This window comes from Suricata suricatta, chromosome 6 (genome assembly GCF_006229205.1).
Source record: "Suricata suricatta isolate VVHF042 chromosome 6, meerkat_22Aug2017_6uvM2_HiC, whole genome shotgun sequence".
Taxonomy (NCBI): Eukaryota; Metazoa; Chordata; class Mammalia; order Carnivora; family Herpestidae; genus Suricata; species Suricata suricatta.
Window position 1 is genome coordinate 49,403,827 of NC_043705.1, and position 20,051 is coordinate 49,423,877.

Here is a 20,051-nt window from a genome sequence, read left to right on the forward strand (position 1 = left end):
CCTTTATTGGGATCTGCGATTCCCGGGCGAGGTTCCAAGACCCTGGGAGTGGGGAGTCAGGGAAGCCGCCCCTGGTTTGGGAGAGGTGGGGTTTTATATGGGGGAGGGGGTTCCGGGTTTGGTCTTGTGGGGCAGGTTACCAAGTAAGGGCATTTTAGGGTCACAGCGGGACAGGATAGGTTGCCTGCTTCATCAGGGTCCGGGAAAACTGGAGCTTCATGATTGGCTGTTTTCAAATGGCGCAGGACATTCCAGGTCTGCGTGTGGGGGGTGGGGGTCGTCGGTGCACGGTGTTTTTCTCCAACCCACAGCAAAATGGCCACTCGGTCGCCTTCTTAAAGTAACTCTTACACTAATAATTTCTGAATTGGAAGGGGGATGGTATTTGTTTTTTTGTCATGGACTCCATTTGTTTCTTCTGTTCTTTCATTTCCCCTACCTCTCTTCTGGCCTAGAACAGAAAATCCCATCTTGTGCTGAACTAGAGCCTGTCTCCCCCGTTTGACAGAGCCACCTCCCCTGGGCTCTCCTTGGCTGCCTCTGCCCTGAATGCCGGCATAAGATATTCAGACCAGGCCCTCCCCACGGCCCTCTGCCCTCAGCCCTGCTGGCCTCAGAGCTGTTGTCTCTTAGCTGGTTACTCTATACTCTATTAGTAAGGATTCCCTAGTGTCAGGTGACCTCCGGAATAGGCTTAAATAAGAAAAGAGTGGAATGGCTAAAGGACTCAGAAAATGAGAACCCTGAAAAGAATATGGCCTGAAAGCGGGGAGGAGTGTTGGCTCAGAAAGAAACCTGAGTGCAATCCCAAGATTGGTTGCTCAACACCTAACCATCCCCCTGAATCCATTTTCCTCCTTACAGCATACACGGCCTCATTAGCCAAAGCACGTCTGTGCAGTGTAAATGTAACTCTGATTTTGAACTGGATCTTTGGAAAACATGACCCTGAAAAGGCTCCCTGTTGGCTATAGATAAACACTCAGAGGCGGGGTGTTTTTTGATTTTGGGGTTTGTTTTTTTTTTGTTTTGCACTGCATTAAAAAAATTTCAACATTAATAGAAAGGGAAATTAGGCAGCCCGGTGAAACTCTTTATTTGTAGGGAAGAGAGGAATCTTGCCACTGTAATTCATAAATCATTGTACTCTCTAAGTCAAACACTTGATAACTTAAATTTTAATTTTCTTCAGGGAGAACATTTTGTGAATTCCTGGGTCAGGAGAGAGTTACCTATGGTGTCAGGTAAAGACTCAGGCATATTCCAACGGCTTTGCTTATTTCTTTTGCTTTTCTGTCTTCATCTTTTTTTTTAATTCTCCTCTTCATTTTATAGTGTTATAATCATTTACTCTTTTTAAATTTTTTAATGTTTATTTTTGAGAGAGAGCCAAGCATGCACACATTATTTGGAGAGGGGCAGAGAGAGAGAGAGGGAGACACAGAATCCAAAGCAGGCTCCAGACTCTGAGCTGTCAGCACAGAGCCTGACACGGAGTTTTGAACTCACCAAGAACCACGAGATCATGACCTGACCCAAAGTCAGAAGCTTAACCAACTGAGCCACCCAGGTGCCCCTATGGCGTCATAATCTTTTAAAATAACTATTTTCATGAGAGATTTCTAGTCTTCTGCAGTGACTAAATTCCATTTTTTTTGTTTGTTTATTTTTGAGAGAGACAGAGTACAAGTGGGGAGGGGGGAGGGAGACACAAAATCTTAAGCAGGCTGTAGGCTCCACACTGTCAGCACAGAGCCTGACGCAGGGCTTGAACTCATGACCTGAGCTGAAGTTGGACACTTAACCAACTGAACCACCTAAGTGCCGCTGGAGTCACTTTGGGGGTTTTTTGTTTGTTTTTTGTTTTGCATAAATGAGCATATGACAGGGTTAGGTATTCAACACTTTCTTTAGAACTGTCAAATTTTTCTGGATAAAATACTTGTGAATATATTCTTAAATGGATCAGTGTTAAGAAATTAGGTGTGAGAGAATAGAAAATACATAAATTCCCTTGGTTCTTGGCACCTAGCTCCTAAAACACTTAAAAATTCCTAAGTGATAGAGCAACTGGGTAGCTCAGTCCATTAAAGTGTCTGACTTCGGTTCAGGTCATGATCTCTCCCTCTGTGAGTTCAGTTCCCGCCTTGGGCTCTGTGCTGACAGTCAGAGCCTGGAGCCTGCTTCAGATTCTGTGTCTTCCTCTCTCTCTCTGCCCCTGGCCCGCTGCTCTCTCTCAAAAATAAATACACACACACACACACAAAATCCTAAGTGATCTGACCTCTAAGAGGACCTTTTGTTCTAACGCAATGGGTGAGGTCCTGGATGGGAGCCGGTCACCAGAAAGCCCAAACCACGTTACAAGCTTGGAATTTTTAGCACAGCCTCCATTCTTCAGAGGGAGGAGGGGCCTGAAAGAGGAGGTAATGATCAATTAGGCCTACATGAGGAAGCCTCCTTAAATATCCCAGCAGTATAGTGTCCACGGGAGGAGGACACACCCACCGTGGGAGGGCACACCCACCGTGGGAGGAGGGCACACCCCAACTCCCCTGGGACGGAAGCTCTGTACCGAAGATTCCCACACACACATACACCCCCGTCCCCATGCATCTCTTCGTCTGGCTGTTCCTCTGTATCCTTTGTCATACATACCCTTTAAGAAAGTGGTAAATAAGTGTTTCCCTGAATTCTGTGAGCCACGCTAGCAAATGAAGTGGGGTGGGAGCAGTCTTGGGGGGCTAAGCCCTTCACCCGTGGGATCTGCCACTGTCTGTGGGTTATGTTAGATATGGGTAAATTGTAGGACACCTAGCTGTTGTCAAGGAATTGCTTTAGGGGCAGGGGTAGGACCCTCACACATCTGGTGTCAGAAGGGTTGTGAGCATGGTAGTTGTGTGAGAGTGACGGAGACCCGGGAAAAGGTGGGTTTTTCTAAAATACTAAGTAATATTCAGATTAAAAATGAAATTAATAGTAGGATCCTGTGTTTAAAGGTAGAACACCAAAGCGAGATTTCACCTTAAAGAAACGCACAGTGGGGCGCTTGGGTGGCTCAGTAGGGTAAGCGTCTGACTTCAGCTCCGGTCACAATCTCATGGTTCGTGGGTTCGAGCCCTGTGTTGGGTTCTGTGCTGACAGCTCAGAGCCTGGAGCCTGTCTTCGGATTCTGTGCCTCCCTCTCTCTCTGACCCACCCCTGTTCACATTGTATCTCTCTGTCTGTCTCTCTCTCAAAAATTAATAGAAATGTGCAGAACCAAATGAACGTAGGTTAGTTTTCAGGTCCCCACAGGGTACAGAAAGAAGACGGGCACGCAACCCCAGGCCCTGCCCAAAGTGGGGCGTCCAGTGGAAAGTACCTCACAGAGTGGGTACCCCGAAGGGCAAAACATCAATCTGCCTGCTCTGAAGGGAGAGAACCAGGAAAACTTGATTTTCTTGAAACTTGATGCTAAGCTGGGGAGAAGGGGGATCCCTGCTCCACTGTCTTGTGTTTTGATGGTAGGTGATGGAGTACGGGGCAGAAGACGGGCTGACACATGGAGCGCCCCCAGGTGGGAGGTGTGTGCTGTTCCTCAGACGCTCCCGCTGCCCAAGCACGAAGGAAAGGGGTTTCAGGGCTTGCCATGAGGATGTGGGAAACTAAGGCAAAGGAAAAACTGAGTTCCCTTACTGCCTACGGCCCACTGACAAGGCCTGGAAACCGGCAGCGTGACCTCTCTCTAGGAGCTCAGCTGCCTGATGGTGACAGTTTGCTGGGGGCAAAAGGGAATCTTAGAGGATCCTCTAGGTTGGGATAATGTTAAACTGTCCCTAGGTATATGCTAGCAGTCGCTCTCCAACCTTATTGGCCCCCCGATGTGCATCTGAAGGGCCTCATGACTGAGGTTTTATTAAATGTTAATAAATGGCGTTTCCTGGGGCTCCCGGGTGGCTCAGTCGGTTGAGCGTCGGGCTTCGGCTCAGGTCATGATCTCACATTCGTGGGTTCGGGCCCCGCGTCAGGCTCTGTGCTGACAGCTAGCTCAGAGCCTGGAGCCTGCTTCAGATTCTGTGTCTCCCTCTCTCTCTGCTCCTCCCCTACACATAATCTGTCTTTCTCAGTTTCTCAAAAATAAATAAACGTGAAAAAAGTTTTTTTTTTTTAAACAGCATTTCTCTAGGAACAGCTAGCCCCTGAGGGTCCTGTAAACCTTGCTTCCAAAATACCTTAGAGACCTACTCTCTGACCAACCCCCCCCGCCCGCCGCCCAACCTGAGGGTGTATAACAAGTTACCCCTCGCAACCCCATGCAGCTCTTCCTGCCCATGGTTCCTGTTCCTGTGCTTTAATAGCATCATCTTTTTGCACCAAAGATGTCCTCAAGAATTTTTTTTTAATTCTTTAAAAATTTTTTTTAAATGTATATTTATTTTTGAGAGACAGAGCATGAGCAGGGAGAGAGACACACACACAGAATCCAAAGCAGGCTTCAGGTTCTGACTGTCAGCACAGAACCCAACGCGGCACTCGAACTCATGAATCGCAAGCTCATGACCTGAGTCAAAGTCTGTCCTGTAACCAACTGAGCCACCTAGGCGCCCCCTCAAGAATTCTTTCTTGGCCATCGGTTCTGGCCCACCCCACCATCACTCCAAAACTTCACTGGTAGATGATAGATCATTTTGAAATGTTTTGTTACAGAAAAATTTGAACCTATATAGAAATAAGACAGTAGTATCTAGCCACCAAACATCTACCGGTGCTTCAGCACTTGCACATGTGGTCAGTCTTGCTTCATCATACCTCTTCCATCTTTTCCAACTCCTCCTCCAATTACGTTGAAGCAAAACACACTGTGTCCATATCCATCCATAGATACAAAGGGAACCACAACACTGATACTTGAAATATCAAAACTTGCTGATCTCACCGTATCCTCTTTCTTTCAAGCTTACTGCAATGACATCTTTGCTAACAAAGAGCTCTGGCTGGATTCCTTTAAGAACTGGCCCCATCCGTTCCCTGCAGGAGTTGCAGCTCTGGCCAGAGCAGGTCTTCTCTATCCAGGTGAGTCGCTAGTTTTCTGTCAAGCTCTGGTCTTGCTCTTTCTTGCATCCACTTAAACTCCACTTACACTTTATGGTTCTGGACTTGTGTTTTTATTTTTTTTAATGTTTTTTAATTTTTTTTATTTTTGAGAGAGAGAGAGATAAGGCGAGCAGGGGAGGGTCAGAGAGAGAGGAGACACAGAATCTGAAGCAGGCTCCAGGCTTTGAGCTAGCTGTAAGCACAGAGCCTGACGCGGGGCCCGAACCCACGAACTGTGAGATCATGACCTGAGCCGAAGCTGGACGCTTAACCGACTGAGCCACCCAGGCGCCCCTGGACTTGTGTTTATCCAGACTCAATAATCTCTGCTTTTCTTTTTTAAATGTTTATTATTTTAAGAGAGAGAGAGAGAGAGCGCGAGCGAGCTTGCCGGGGAGGGGCAAAGAGAGAGGGAGAGAGAGGATCCCAAACAGGCTCTGTGCTGTCAGCACTGACCCCAATATGGGACTTGACACATGAACCATGAGATCATGATCTGAGGTGAAACCAAGAGTCAGATGCTTACCTGACTGAGCCCCCAGCCACCCTGGCGTCCCCACCACATCTATTTTACTTTCCACACATTACTCTCCAACCCTGGCCCCCTCCCCACCTCGGCATCCCTGGGAACGGTCACATGACCATCCCTTCTGCTTCTATCTCTGTAACCTGAATTTAGTAGTCACGTGGCCGTACCTAGCTATAAGAGGAGCTAGGACATTGATTCTTTTTCCTGGGTGGCAACGTGACTAGCAAAAAAAGGGGATTTCTGTTACCAGGAAGAAAGAGAGATACTGGGAGTGCAGACAGCAGCCTTTGCCATATTCTCTTTAGAAGAGAACCTCAGGAAATTTTTTTTTTAATTAAAGTTGATTTTTTTTTTTTTTTTTAGTAATCTGTACACCCAACTTGAGGCTCAAACTCACCACCCGATGATCAAGAGTCACATGTTCTTCCTTAGGCACTCAGGGAAATTCTTCTTTATGATCACTAAGCCTGTAGGATCTGCTGTCAGTTCATAATGTTCTCTGTTTAGCTGCTGTTCCTCAGGCAGCTCCCCTCTGTAATCCAAAAGGTGGGTTGGTTCTTCTCAGCAAAATATCTGTCTGAGTTCAGTTAGGTGATCAGAGAAAAGATATTGTGCCCTTCCTAGGTGTCTTGATGCCCGCCTTTTTTTTTTTTTTAAAGTGACCTCTAGATGGGGCGCCTGGGTGGCTCAATCAGTTAAGCGTCTGGCTTTGGCCCAGGTCATGATCTCACAGTTTGTGGGTTCGAGCCCCACGTCAGGCTCTGTGCTGACAGGTCAGAGCCTGGAGCCTGCTTCAGATCCTGTGACTCCTCTCTCTGACCCTCCTCTGCTCATGCTGTCTCTGTCTCTCTCTCTCTCTCAAAAATAAATAAAAACATAAAAAAAAATATATATATATATAAAGTGACCTCTAGGTCCAATGTGGGCCTTGAACTCACAACATGAGGTGCAACTGAACCAGCCAGAAGCCCCTTGCTGGCCACCTTTAGACCACACACATGGAGTGACAGCAGAGGTCCATGCGGATCCTGTGGTGAGCGGCCAAGTAGGTATCACGAATACTGCAGGGTGGTGAGGAGTACCGGAATGCTGTGGTCACTTTAGCAGATCTTTTCCTTTGGTACAAAGAAAAACAATTTTTTAATATCGCACATTTAAAAAAGTAAGTTTGAGAGAGCGCACACAGGGGAGGGGCAGAGACAGAGGGTGACACAGAATCTGCAGCAGGCTCCAGGCTCTGAGCTGTCAGCACTGAGCCTGATGCGGGGCTCGAACTCGGGAGCTGTGAGATCATGACCTGAGCCAAAGTCAGAGGTTCAACTGTCTGAGCCACCCCAAGTGCCTAGTACAAAAAATCTTAATGCCTCACGATCTTAAGCATTTAAAAAGACATCGACCCCCCCCCAAACAGCTTTCTCCATACTCTATTGTTTTTCCTGCCAGCCTTCCTCAAGGATCCTCTTTCCTGTGTCCCCACCCTCCTCTTTTTCAATCCTCCAGCTCTCCCCACACGTCTGAGTCATCTGACCCAGGATTGTACAGTCTCTAAGACCTCATATTTTTGTCCAATACAAAGGAAGCTTTTCTTCTGCCCTAGTTTGCAGTGCCTACGGCATCCAGGAGGAGAAGGGAGTTGATGGATGCTCCATTTCTAGTTCAATCCTTTGGGGGGGTCCTAATGCTAATTTCCCTTCAGAGAAATAGTTTCGTAAGGAGACTGGAGGCTCCTTGTAGTGGAATCAACCAGGGAATCATGTAGTAAGAGGCACTTGATTCTTTATGACATTACTTACAAACGGGCTGCTACATTTTCTGGAAGATTCTCCCCCCTGAGTTCCAAAGGGATTCTTTTGGATTTATTCCTTAAATACTTACTGAGTGTTTAATAATAATAATAATAATAATAATAATAATAATAAGTGCTAGGCATTCTTCCGGGTCAGTGAGAGTCATGAGTGAGCACAACAGACAGAAATCTCTTGCGTCAAGGAGTTACAATTCCACATTCTGACTTACAAATCTCTCTCCATGTAAGGGGGGCGGGACGGGGAGAGGGGCTTCATCAAAGTGCCTGGCGCCTTCGGAGCATTTCGCTCACTGGTTCACCACTCTGTCGGCCAGGAGAAGCGTCCTACAAAGAATATCACCTTGCTGGTGACCCAAACTGTGACTCTGTCGCCAAATCCGATCGGAGATGCAGAGAGGGTTTTGCTACTAAAGTCTGTATGATTATCACCTGTGACTGTTGACACACGTGCAAGAGGACGGAATTCCTTCCTTTCAGGCGTGAAGGACGCCGTCCAGTGTTTCTTCTGCGGAGGATGTATGGAGAACTGGAAGGAAGGCGATGACCCATTAGAAGATCATGCCAAATATTTTTCCAAGTGAGTGGAATGAATGTTCAGAGTCTGTGAATTTGGAGGCCCTTTCATAATTCTCCCTGACGCCCCATTTTATTTTCTGATTGAGTCCTCACCCATCTCTTGGACTCATATTATGTAACATGGGTGATTATCTCTCTGATCCCTTTGCCCTCATGGCACCCTTCACATGCAGAATTCCTCACTATATACTGCGTAGTTGTGGTTAGAGCAGCGTTTTTTTTTTTTTTACCTTACATGTTTACATGATCATGGTTATATAAATGCAGAGCTAAAGCTTGTAGTAAATTAAGACTTACTTTTTGTCCCTGTACAACTTTTAATTTTTGTAGGAAGTGATAACTTTGTTTTACTTAATTTTTGTGGTTTTGAGGTGAGATTCATACATTAACCATTTTGTTAAAAAATTTTTAATGTTTGTTTATTTTTGAGAGTGAAAGAGCGGGCAAGCAGAGGAGGGGCAGAGAGAGAGAGGGAGACACAGAATCCGAAGCAGCTCCAGGCTCCGAGCTGTCAGCACCGAGCCCAGCGCCAGGCTCGAATGCGTGAACTGCAAGATCTTGACCTGAGCCGGAGTCAGACACCCAACGAACTGAGCCACCCAGGCGCCCCCTTTTTAAAACAAATTTTAAAATACATTAACCATTTTAAAATGCACAATCCAGGGCCACCTGGGTGGTTCAGTCGGTTAAGCGGCTGACTTTGGCTCAGGTCATGATCGCACAGTTCGTGGCTTCAAGCCCCGCATCAGGCTCTGTGCTGACAGCTCGGAGCCCGGAGCCTGCTTCGGATCCTGTGTCTCTTTCTCTTTCTGCCCCTCCCCCACTCACGCTCTGTGTGTCTCTCCCTCTCAAAAAATAAACAAACATTAAAAAAAACTAAAAAATAAATAAATGCAAAATCCAGTGGTGTTTAGTACATTTGCAATGTTATACAATCATCCTAATTCTAAAACATTTTTATTGCACCAAAGAAAAGTCTGTACCAGTAAGCAGTCACTCCTGACTGCCCGCCCTAACTTTTAGTGCTACCAGTAGGTTTTGTGCCTCTATAGTTTTACCTGCTCTGTGTATTTCATATAAATGGATGCATGAAATACAACGTTTTGTATCTGGCTTCTTTCACTTAGCATAATGGCTTGAGGTTTAACCAGTTTGTAGCACGTGTCATTACTTCATTCTTTGTGGCTGAACAATATACATTCTATATATTTTTAAATTTTCAATTTCTTCATACCTTTGCCAACATTTTCCCTTTTAAAACATGTATTTTATTAATTTTAATGTTTTATTTTTGAGAATGAGACAGCATACACGTTGGGCAGAGAGAGGTGCCTCCCTTTTAAAACATTTATGTAAGAAGTTATAACAATTTGCTTAGTTTTTTTTATCCAGTTAGTTCATCTTCAAATTCTCCCAAATGTTTAAACTTCTAATTCTTAAAAAAAATTTTTTTTAATTTCTTTATTTTATTTTTGAGAGAGAGACAGAGAGTGAGCTGGGGAGGGTCAGAGAGAGAGGGAGACACAGAATCTGAAGCAGGCTCCAGGCTCTGAGCTAGCTGTCAGCACAGAGCCTGACACGAGGCTCAAATCCATGAACCGTGAGATGACCTGACCTGAAGTCGGACACTTAACCAACTGAGCCACCCAGGTGCCCCAAACCTCTAATCCTTCATTTGCACCTACATTTTCTTTTTCTTGAAAGGGTCTGTCCTGAGATCTTCTGAGGATGCTCCAGTATGAACTACTTGTCCTATAGGCGCTTGGGATCCTGGGATCTTCCCTCACATTCATCCGAAGTACCCCCATGTCTTCCCTCCTGTGTTCCAGCTCCTGCTTGCTGGATCTGACACCATCTGCTTGGTTCATTTTCTCACTTTGGTAGGACATTCCTCCACCCCTGGGAGAGATGACATAAAAGACAGATACAGCCCAGAAGCATATCCATATATTTATACTCCAACCCCCACACTTGTGTTTGGTAGGTCAGCTAGGTTTAGTGCTCTAAGTTGGAATTCATTCTTAGTCTGAATTGTACCGGCATTGCTGCATTTTCTAATAGCTTCTAGTGCTGCTTTTGAAAAGTTCTATGCCTTTCTAATTCTTAGTCCTGTGATTACAAACCACTCTACCCCTCTCTGGAAGCTTTTAGAATTTTCTCCTTGTTTCTAGTATTCTAAAATTTCATGAACAATTGAGGAAATATCTATTTCCTTAATATTTGTTTTCTGTGAATCTTTTTTAAAAATTTACCTTAGGGAAAGAGATTATGAGAGGAGAGAGGTAAGGGGGGAGGGGAGAGAGAGAGAGATTAAGAGGATTCCAAGCAGGCTCCACACTTAGCACAGATCCTGATTCAGGGCTTGATCCTGTGGTCCTGGGATCATGACCTGAGCTGAAACCTCGAATTGCTCAACTGATCCACTCAGGCGCCTACAAGAAATACGTTCTTTTCACTTGTTAATTACTAAGAGTTTTCCCAGAAATACATATTAATACATACAGATCTTCAAATACTTCCATCTAATTCTAAGATTCTATAAATTTTTTTAATGTTTTATTTATTTTTGATACAGAGAGAGACAGAGCATGAGAGGGGAAGGGGCAGAGAGAGAAGGAGACACAGAACCGGAAGCAGGCTCCAGGCTCTGAGCTACCTGTCAGCACAGAGCCTGTCGCGGGGTTCGAACCCATGAACGTGAGATCTGACCTGAGCCGAAGTCAGAGGTTTAACTGACTGAGCCACCCAGGCACCCCATAATTCTAAGATTCTAAAGAGGATACTGCTTTGAAGGTGTTTTGATGGGAGTAGTTGTTTTTTTCCCTTTATTATTTGGATTTAATATCTAGTAAATTGCTGAGAACAGTAAGAACATTCTTAAGTCTTGGAAGGGTAAGCAAGAAGGCAGTGTAATATTATTTAGAACATTTCCTTGACTCTATCAAACTTTTCCTTCTCTTCTACCTTTTTTAAATTTTAGTTGATATATAATGTTACATTAATTTTAGGAGCACAACATAGTGATTGAACATGTTGCGCGACGCTCATCACAAGTGTAGCTTGCTTCTTTTTTAATTGAAGCACACTTGACGCGTGATGTCAGGAGTGTCAGGGGTATAACGTGGGGACATGACCCCTCCACGCCTGACGCTGTGCTCACTACAGGTGTAGCTGTCATTGGCTACCATCTGCCTTTTTAAATTTTTATTTTTTCACTATTTACTTTTGAGAGCAAGGGAGGGGCAGAGAGAGAGGGAGAGAGAACCTGAAGCAGGGTCCAGGCTCTGAGCTGTCGGCACAGAGCCCGACGTGGGGCTTGAACTCACAAGCTGTGAAATTGTAACTTGAGCTGAAGTCAGACACTTAACTGACTGAGCCAGCCAGGCCCCCCATCTGCCTTTTTTGAAATAAGAAAAATTGCAAACTAGGATGCCTGCACTAGAGTATCTAAAACATTTATGTATGATTGAAAGGACTGTCATAAACCAATGAACCCATCAGTTAAGGAATGGAAGATGACTAATTCTTTAGAAGGCTCCTGGGTGCCCACCCTCCCCAATTACGATTATATCCTCTTCCTTCCAATCCAGAGGCAAACATGATCCTGAATTTTGGGTTAATTATTCCTTTGCCTCTCTTTATGGTTTTATCAACTAAATGTATATCCTTAAACGTATTTAACTTTGCCTGTCCTTCACATTGAAATACACGTAAGCATACTGCATGGTGGTTCTGTGATTGGCTCGTATTGTTTTGTTTCATATTGGTTTTGAGACTCATCTATAATCACGTGTTGATTTGTAGTTCACTTGTCTTCACTGCTGTGTTAGTATATTCTTCTATGACTATATAGCAATTTATCCATTTGTTTCTTGATTGAACATCTAGGTTGTTTTTAAAGTGTTGTGTAGTTGCCACTATGAACATTCTTGTACGTATTTCCCAGGGCTTGCGCATGTTACTCTAAAATACATAACAGACCATAAAATTGCAGGGCCATAGGTTTGTACCTATGCACCTTTGCTACATTATGCAAAACTTTTTTCAAAGCCGTACTGATTTATTTTCCCACAAGCATAGATGAGTCTCCACTGGTCTGCTTCTTCCCTTGGTATTGCCCAAATTGTAATTTTCGCCAATCTAATTACTAAAGATATTTAGCATAAGTTCATATTTTGTGTAAATTTCCATGTTCTTTTTCTTCAGAAGTGTGTCTAGGCTCTTCTTTGCCCCTGCCTCCTTCATAGTCTGAGAATATACGTAATGTCCTTCCCTGTGCCTCACAGTATCCCTTATTTTTAAGTCATTATCTATAGGAAAGCTGGACTGCCTATATTAATCAGTTATTACATGATACGTCTTTTTGAAATCTTTTTTAATTTTTTTTTTAATTTGAGAGAGAGAGAGACAGAGCACCAGTGGAGGAGAGGGGCAGAGGAAAGAGGAAGCAGGCTTCATGCTGAGCATGGGGCCCAGTGTGGGAGATCACAACCTTGGGATCATGGCCTGAGTCAAAATTGAGAGTCGGACACTTAACTGACTCAGCCACGCAGGTGCCCCTTTTTTGAAATAATTGTACTTTTATCTCTCTGACTTTATCTTTTTTTTTTAATGCTTTATTTATTTTTGAGAGACAGAGAGAGACAGCGTGAGCAGGGGAGGGTCAGAGAGAGAGGGAGACACAGAATCTGAAACAGGCTCCAGGCTTTGAGCTGTCAGCACAGAGCCTGACACGGGGCTTGAACCCACGAACCGTGAGATCATGACCTGAGCCGAAGCCGGATGCTCAACCGACTGAGCCACCCAGGTGCCCCTATGACTTTACCTTTAAAGGGAGTTTCTGCGAGACATAGTTGTGTCTTGATTTTTCTAATAGTCTAATATCTGCTTTCTAACGGGAGCATTTAAAAATGTATACTTAATGTAATTATTCATATGGTTAGATTTAAATATACTCTTTTGATATTTTCTATTTCTCCCATCTTGTGATTTTTCTTCTTTGCCAGTCATTTTGAATTTGAGTTTTTTTTAGAATTCCATTTTATCTACTACTGGCTGATTAGCCGTTCATCTTTATTTTGGCTGTTTAAGGCCTACTCTAGATTTTACAGTATGCATGTTTAACACATCACAGTCATTTTCAAAGACTATCATAACACTGGACATGGAATGTATGAACCATATAACAGTAGACTTCTAGTTCTACCTCCTATGCTTTGTGCTTGTGTTGTCATATGTTTTACTTTCCACATATATGACAAATCTCACAATACAATATGAGGTCTTTGCTTTGAACAGTTATTTTAAATACATTTTGTTTTATTTAAAAAATTTTTAAATGCTTACTTTTGAGAGAGAGAGAGAACAAGCAGGGGAGGGGCAGAGAGAGAGACACACACAGAATTCAAAACAGGCTCCAGGCTCCGAGCTGTCAGCACAGAGCCCAATGTGGGGTTCAAACCCACAAACTGTGAGATCATGACCTGTGCCCAGGTCAGACACTAAACCAACTGACCCACCTGGGTGCCCCTTAAATACATTAAAAAGAGGGGGGAGGGATGTATTTTTTATTTACCCATTTAGTTCACCATCCAAGGCACCCTTCATTCCTCTGGGTAGAACCTAGTGTCCATCTGTTACCATTTTGCTTTTAACTGAAGAACTTCCTGTAACAGTTCTTACAGTGCTGGTCTGCTGCCTACCCAAGTGTATTGGCTCTGTTTGTATTTGATGGTTTTGTCAGTATACCAGCCTTGTACAGAAACATTTAAAGTCCTAGTTGTGAATGGGGCGCCTGGGGGGCTCAGTTGGTTAAATGTCTGACTTTGGCTCTGGTCGTGCTCTCACAGTTAGTGGGTTTAAGTCCTTTGTCCGGCTCTGCGCTGTCATTTCAGAGCCTGCTTCAGATCCTCTGTTCCCACATCTCTCTGCCCCTCCCTGGCTTACACACTCTCTCAAAAATAAATATAGTTTTAAGAAGTCCTACTTGAATTTACCTGCAACTATCCTTTTATTCCTGGACTCCTTTCCAAGCCGTGTAGGCAAATAAGAATGTATTATCATTTCTTGTGATTCTGCAGCATGAAAATGAGCTTGTGACAGTTGGTTGTTCCTAGTTAGCCAATTTATCTACTCACTTTTTTAGTTTTCATGTATCCAAGTTAACCATTGTGGAACTCTTAAGAAATTTCCCCCTTGGTTCTTTAGGCAGACATCATACCTGACTTTAGAGGATGCTTAAACCCAGACTGATGATGTCTGGCAAATAGTTCTTGTTTGTTTCAAATTTTTATTTAAGTTCTAAATTCTAGTTAGTTAACATAGGGTGTAATACTGGTTTCAGGAGTAGAACTCAGTGATTCATCATTACATATACCACTCAAGTGCTCATCAGAACAAGTGCCCTCCTTACTGTCTACCCCCATCCACCTCTCCTCCAGCAACCCTCAGACTGTTCTGTCATTAAGAGTCTCTTATGGTTTGCCTTCCTCTCTTTTTCCTCTCCATGTTCCTTTGTTTTCTTAAATTCCATCCATGTGTGAAATATATGGTATTTGTCTTTCTTTGACTTATTCCACTGAGCATAATACATTCTTGCTCCATCTAAGTCCTTGCAAATGGCAAGATTTCACTTTTTAATGACTAACATTTAATCTTCTTTATCCATTCATCAGTTGATGGACATTTGGGCTCTTTCCATAGTTTGGCTACTGTTGATCGTGCTGCTATAAACATGGGGGTTCATGTGCCCCTTTGAATCTGTATTTTTGTATCCTTTGGGTAAATACCTAGTAGTGCAAATGGCAAATGGTTTTTAAGTATACTTGTGGCCATTTTCTATATTCATATTGATGGAGCTTTTTAAAAAATAAACTTTTGACTTCAGAATGACTTTAGAGAGCAGGTACAAAGATAAAACAGAAATTTCCTATATTCCCACACCCAGTTTCTTAAATTGCTGTGGTATATTTGATTTATATCACATTGGCATATAGCCAACATTGGCACTTTACTATCAATTCCAGGCTTTATTTACATCTTAGCAGTTTTTCTACTCCTGTCCTGTTTTTTGTTTTGTAATCCACAGCTGGGAGTTTTCTTCTCTGTTTTTGATTCTTTATGTCCATTTTAGTTTCATGGAGGAGTATTCATTCCTCCAAATTTATTGGCTGGCTGAGCTGTTACTTTGTAAACCGTTTGCATTGCGGTTGCTGAGAACCATTCTAAATGTTTATTTTTTGCCATTAAAAAATCGGTAACAGTGGGGTGCCTGGGTGGTTCAGTGGGTTGAGTGTCTGACTTGATTTCAGCTCAGGCCATGATCCCAGGGACATGGGCTCCAGACCCAGGTCTGGCTCTCTGCTGGGCATGGAGCGTGCTCGTGTGCATGCGCACTCTAAAAAAGGAACCCCCAAAACAAAAAACACAAAATTCTATAAGTATTTGAAAACCGAATGCAAATGCTTAATTGTATACAACTGTTTTTATAACTTTTAACTTTGTGCTTAGTTGTCAGTTTCTCCAAAATCTGAAGTCCTGTGCAGAGGGGATTCCAGACCTTTACAACCACCATGAACTTTCCAAATTAACGGTAATGAACACCAGCACCTTGTTCCTTTGGGCAGTATGTGATCATGTGATAGAAAACTTTGTTTATTTAGAGACAGATCTGGAGAGGGGCAGAGAGAGAGAATCCCACATGGTCTCTGTGCTGTCAGAGCAGAGCCCCATGTGGGCCTCAAACTCATGAATTGTGAGATCATGACCTGTGGCAAAACTGAGTCAGATTCTTAACTGACGGAGTCACCCAGGGGCCCCTAGAAAATGGTTTTTGAACAGGAGTTGCTCATCCTAAATAAGGAAATATGTTCTACAAATACCCCTTAGCACCTATCATGTACTACGTATAGATGAGGATACTACAATAAACAAGTAAGACCTAAAAGCTAGCTTCAGGAAATGTAAAGTTAGTCCCTTCTGTGTTGGGCCCCAACTCTTAGACCTAGATCTGATTAGCATCCAGGCTACCTTTAGCCTGGATCTTGTAAGACCATGAAGTTTGACTTGCTCTTTGGGTTTTCTCAGTGCTGAGAAGATAATGTTTTTTTACAAAAGCAAATGACCAACCAAATCATAAATCCAGATAATAGGCTGGTCCCTTTCAACTGAGAAATCCTTCACTTTTCTGGGATCGAAGTCACTGTTAATTTAGTACATGTGCACATACCTCTTATTTGAGGCTGTATGTTAGGTCTCTTATGTCTGTCATCCCACAAAAAGAAAACAAAATAACTGGATCTGCGCTTGGCCGAAAAACAAAATGGAAGAAAAAAAATGTGGAGATATCCCGATAACCTATTTTGTAGGAAATACAATCACTCTATATCCCAGGCATGTAATACCACACATGTGAAGACCTCTGGTCAGAGGCTGCACTCGGGAATCTCTGGAGGGCCCACCTTGTTGCGCACCCTGTGGTTCTGGTGATCTGGAGCATACCCACGGCCTGATTCCCCCACAGCATGTGTCACACACGGGCCGCCGCCGACACCTGCGGTCTTTGCAGGTCATTTATTGTTCCATATTTGTACCGTTCTTCCCTTGACCCGGCATAGACATTTGAGGAGGGGCTTTGTTGAGATGTTTGGTCCCCAGCTGTAACATGCTGCCCTACTGTCTTATACAAATTGTGATTTAACAGATGGCTTTATTTTCAAAGGAAACCACAAGTGAAGCTATCGTGAAGATTCAGCAGCAGCTAGTTCTGTAGTGCCCGGGAAGGATTTCAAAGTGGCATACGGGATGATCGGCACGCGCACATCTATTTGTGTGTAGAGAATTTGAAAAGCGAGAGTAATATTTGCAGCTGTGCCTTTTTTCTTCTCCCCGCAGCAGTGGCCCAGGGTGACGCCCAGTGGCTTCAGGAGGCCAGGAGCCTGAGTGAGTGGCTGAGAGAATCCTACACCAGTGCCAGTTTCCGCCACTTGTGTTTGCCTGAGGTCTGTCCCTCCCCAGCCACCGACCACTTGCTGGGCTGTGATCTAGCCTTGGCCTTTAGACCCGTCAGCAGTCCTGTGGAAGAGCCTGTGGTGCTGCCTGAGGTCCTCGCCAACTTTACCTCCGTCATGTCATGTGTGTGGAGGGTGAAGCGGGTAGTGGAAAGTCCGTCCTGCTGAGGAAAATAGCTCTTCTGTGGGCATCGGGATGCTGTCCCGTGTTAAACAGACTCCAGCTGGTCTTCTGTCTCTCCCTTAGTTCTGCCAGACCGGACCAGGGGCTGGCCAACATGGTTTGTGACCAACGCCTCAAGGCAGAAGCCTCCGTTACTGACACGTGCCAGGAACATCATCCAGCGGTTAAAGAATCAAGTGTTACTCCTTTTGGATGACTTCAAAGAAATGTGCTCAGTTCCCCAAGTCATAGAAAAACTAATTCAAAAAAACCACTCATCAAAGACCTGCTTATTGATCGGTGTACACACAGACGGGGCCAGGGACATCCGCCAAGACCTAGACACGATTCTGGAGATAAAAGTGTTTCCCTTCTATAATACCATGTATTTATTACGGAGGTTCTTTTCAGACGATACAACTCGTCTGCAAAAGTTTATGGTTTACTTTAGAGTGAAAGAAAGTTTGCAGGGAATTCACAAAACTCCTCTCTTTGTAGCATCGGTCTGTGCTAACTGGTTTCAGTATCCTTGGAACAAATCCATTGATGATGTGGCTGCTTTCGAGTCATACAGAGAATGCCTTTTCTTAAAGTGCAAATCGGTAGCTGAACTTCTCAGAGCAACGGTGTCCTCCTGTGGTGAGCTGGCCTTGAAAGGTTTTTTTCAGCTTCCTTTGAGTTCAGTGATGATGATCTTATAGAAGCAGGAATTGATGACAAGGAAGATTTAGGCATGTGCCTGTTGAGCAAATTCACAGCCCAGAGACTAAGACCAGTCTACCGGTTTCTAAATCCCCCTTTCCAAGAATTTCTTGCTGGGAAGAGGCTGACTGAACTTCTGGATTCTGAGAGGCAAGAAGATCAAAATTTGGGACTCTCTTATTTGAAATGAATTAACTCATCGATGATGGCTATCGGTCCCTACAGCAACTTTTTACATTACCTCTCCTGCCACCCTTCAACCAAGGCAGGGCCAAAGATTGTATCTCATTTGCTTCATTTGGCAGATAATAGAGAGTCATTGGAGACTATATCGGAAAATGGTGAATACCTGAGGCACCATCCAGAAATTTCAGAGATGATGGAATGTATGAGGAAAGTGTGGCAAATGTCTCCAAAAGATTACTTTTCAATTGCTGCAAAACAATTACTGGCTCTCCCCATAAAAGCTGCTTATCAAAGCACCACTGTTGCTGCCTGTACTCCATTTATTTTGCAGTTCCTTCAAGGGAGGGCCCTGAATTTGGACGTACTTAATTTGCCATATTTTTTTGACCACCCAGAAAGCCTATTACTGCTGAGGAGCATCCAGGTCTCCCTAAGAGGAAATGAGGCACACGGGGCAGATTTTCCATTCTTGGAAACATACACGGACACATTACAGGTACCGACTGTTGATCAGGACTGTGCTTCTGCCTTTGAGTCTGTGACCCCATGGAAGCAGGACTTAGCTGAAGAAGTAGAAAACATAAAGCGTTTTCAGAAGCTGCAACTCGTGAAGCCACCCAACATCAGTTCTGGCTACTGGCACCTTTCTCCCCAGCAGCACAAGATCCCCCTTCTGGAAGTGCGCGGTCTGACATGGCCACCCTGAACCAGGAGATGCTCAGGGTTCTCACGGTCATTTTCTCGGCCTCACAGCGTATGGAGCTCCACTTAGACAACAGCGGGGGATTTATGGAGGGCATCCGCCGGGCTCTGGAGCAGAGTAAGGACTCTGTCACCAAGTGCTCGCTGTGCCGCCTGGAGCTGAGTGCAGCCGAACAGGAATTGCTCCTCACCCTGCCTTCCCTGGAGTCTCTTCACGTCTCGGGGACAAGGCAGGTACCAGGTACACCTGAATGTCTCCTAGAGGGCTATGCTGATGGGTTTTTTTATGTTCTCACTCTTTAGTTTTAGGTGGATGGAAACTTCTGAAAGCAGGAGACCATAAATGCTGGCTGATCGAAAATGAGCCTTGACTAATTTATTTTTGTCAATAGTAGGAATTAGTGAAAGCTCTCTGAATAATAGAATGCTTTTCAAATAGTTAAAATTAAAATATTAACCAATGAAGGTTTTTTTTTTTTTAAAGGGTTGCTGATGGATTTATTGATTGCACATGGGGAAGGGACAGAGCCAGGGAGAGAGAATTCCAAGCAGGCTATGCACTGGAGCCCAACTCTGGGCTCAAACTCACCAACAGTGAGATAATGATCTGAGCTGAGATTAGGAGTCGGCCGCTTACCTGACAGCACTACCTAGATGCCCACCCTCCCCCATGAAGGCTCTTAATAAACAGACACAAATTACTTAGTAAAAGGATAGGGTGCCTGGGTGGCTCAGTTGGTTAAGCATTTGACTGGCTCAGGTCAAATCTCATGGTTCCTGAGTTTGAGTCCCACCTGGGGAGAGCTGGAGTCGCTTTGGGTAAAACAGGAATCCTGCTACTTGCTCTCACTGTCTCCCCCTTGTGGGACTCTCTCTCTTCTTTAAAAAAAAATTTTTTTTTTTACGTTTTTATTTTTGAGACAGAGACAGTGCGAGCAGGAGAGGGTCAGAGAGAGAGGGACGCACAGAATCGGAAGCAGGATCCAGGCTCTGAGCTAGCTGTTAGCACAGAGCCTGACCCAGGGATAGAACCCACAAACCATGAGATCGTGACCTGAGCCGATGTCGAACACTCAACCGACTGAGCTACCCAGGTGCCCCTTTCTCCCTCTCTTCTGCCTCAGGCTCACTTATCCCCTCTCTCTCAAAAGAAGAAAAAATTCCATGTACTGTGATGCTTGAGAATTACCCTTACCCTATCAGCTTAATAAAAGAAAGGGCTTGTATTCTCTGGGAAATAATCTCTCATTTGTGTCCCCTTTCACTTGTCTAAGCACTGTTTGAGAGGTCTCAGTGTAGACT

At 44.3% G+C, this 20,051-nt stretch overlaps 1 protein-coding gene across 1 annotated transcript in view; it reads left to right on the forward strand.

Annotated features, from left to right (window-relative positions):
- The window catches only part of NAIP (NLR family apoptosis inhibitory protein), a 34,418-nt gene that overhangs the window by 3,926 nt on the left and 10,441 nt on the right, over positions 1-20,051 (forward strand). The window contains 9 exon segments of the mRNA XM_029942637.1: positions 1,193-1,244; positions 4,939-5,055; positions 7,890-7,989; positions 15,498-15,579; positions 16,826-17,110; positions 17,113-17,324; positions 17,326-17,822; positions 17,825-18,730; positions 18,733-18,990. Coding sequence (XP_029798497.1) covers positions 1,193-1,244; positions 4,939-5,055; positions 7,890-7,989; positions 15,498-15,579; positions 16,826-17,110; positions 17,113-17,324; positions 17,326-17,822; positions 17,825-18,730; positions 18,733-18,990 — 2,509 coding nt within the window.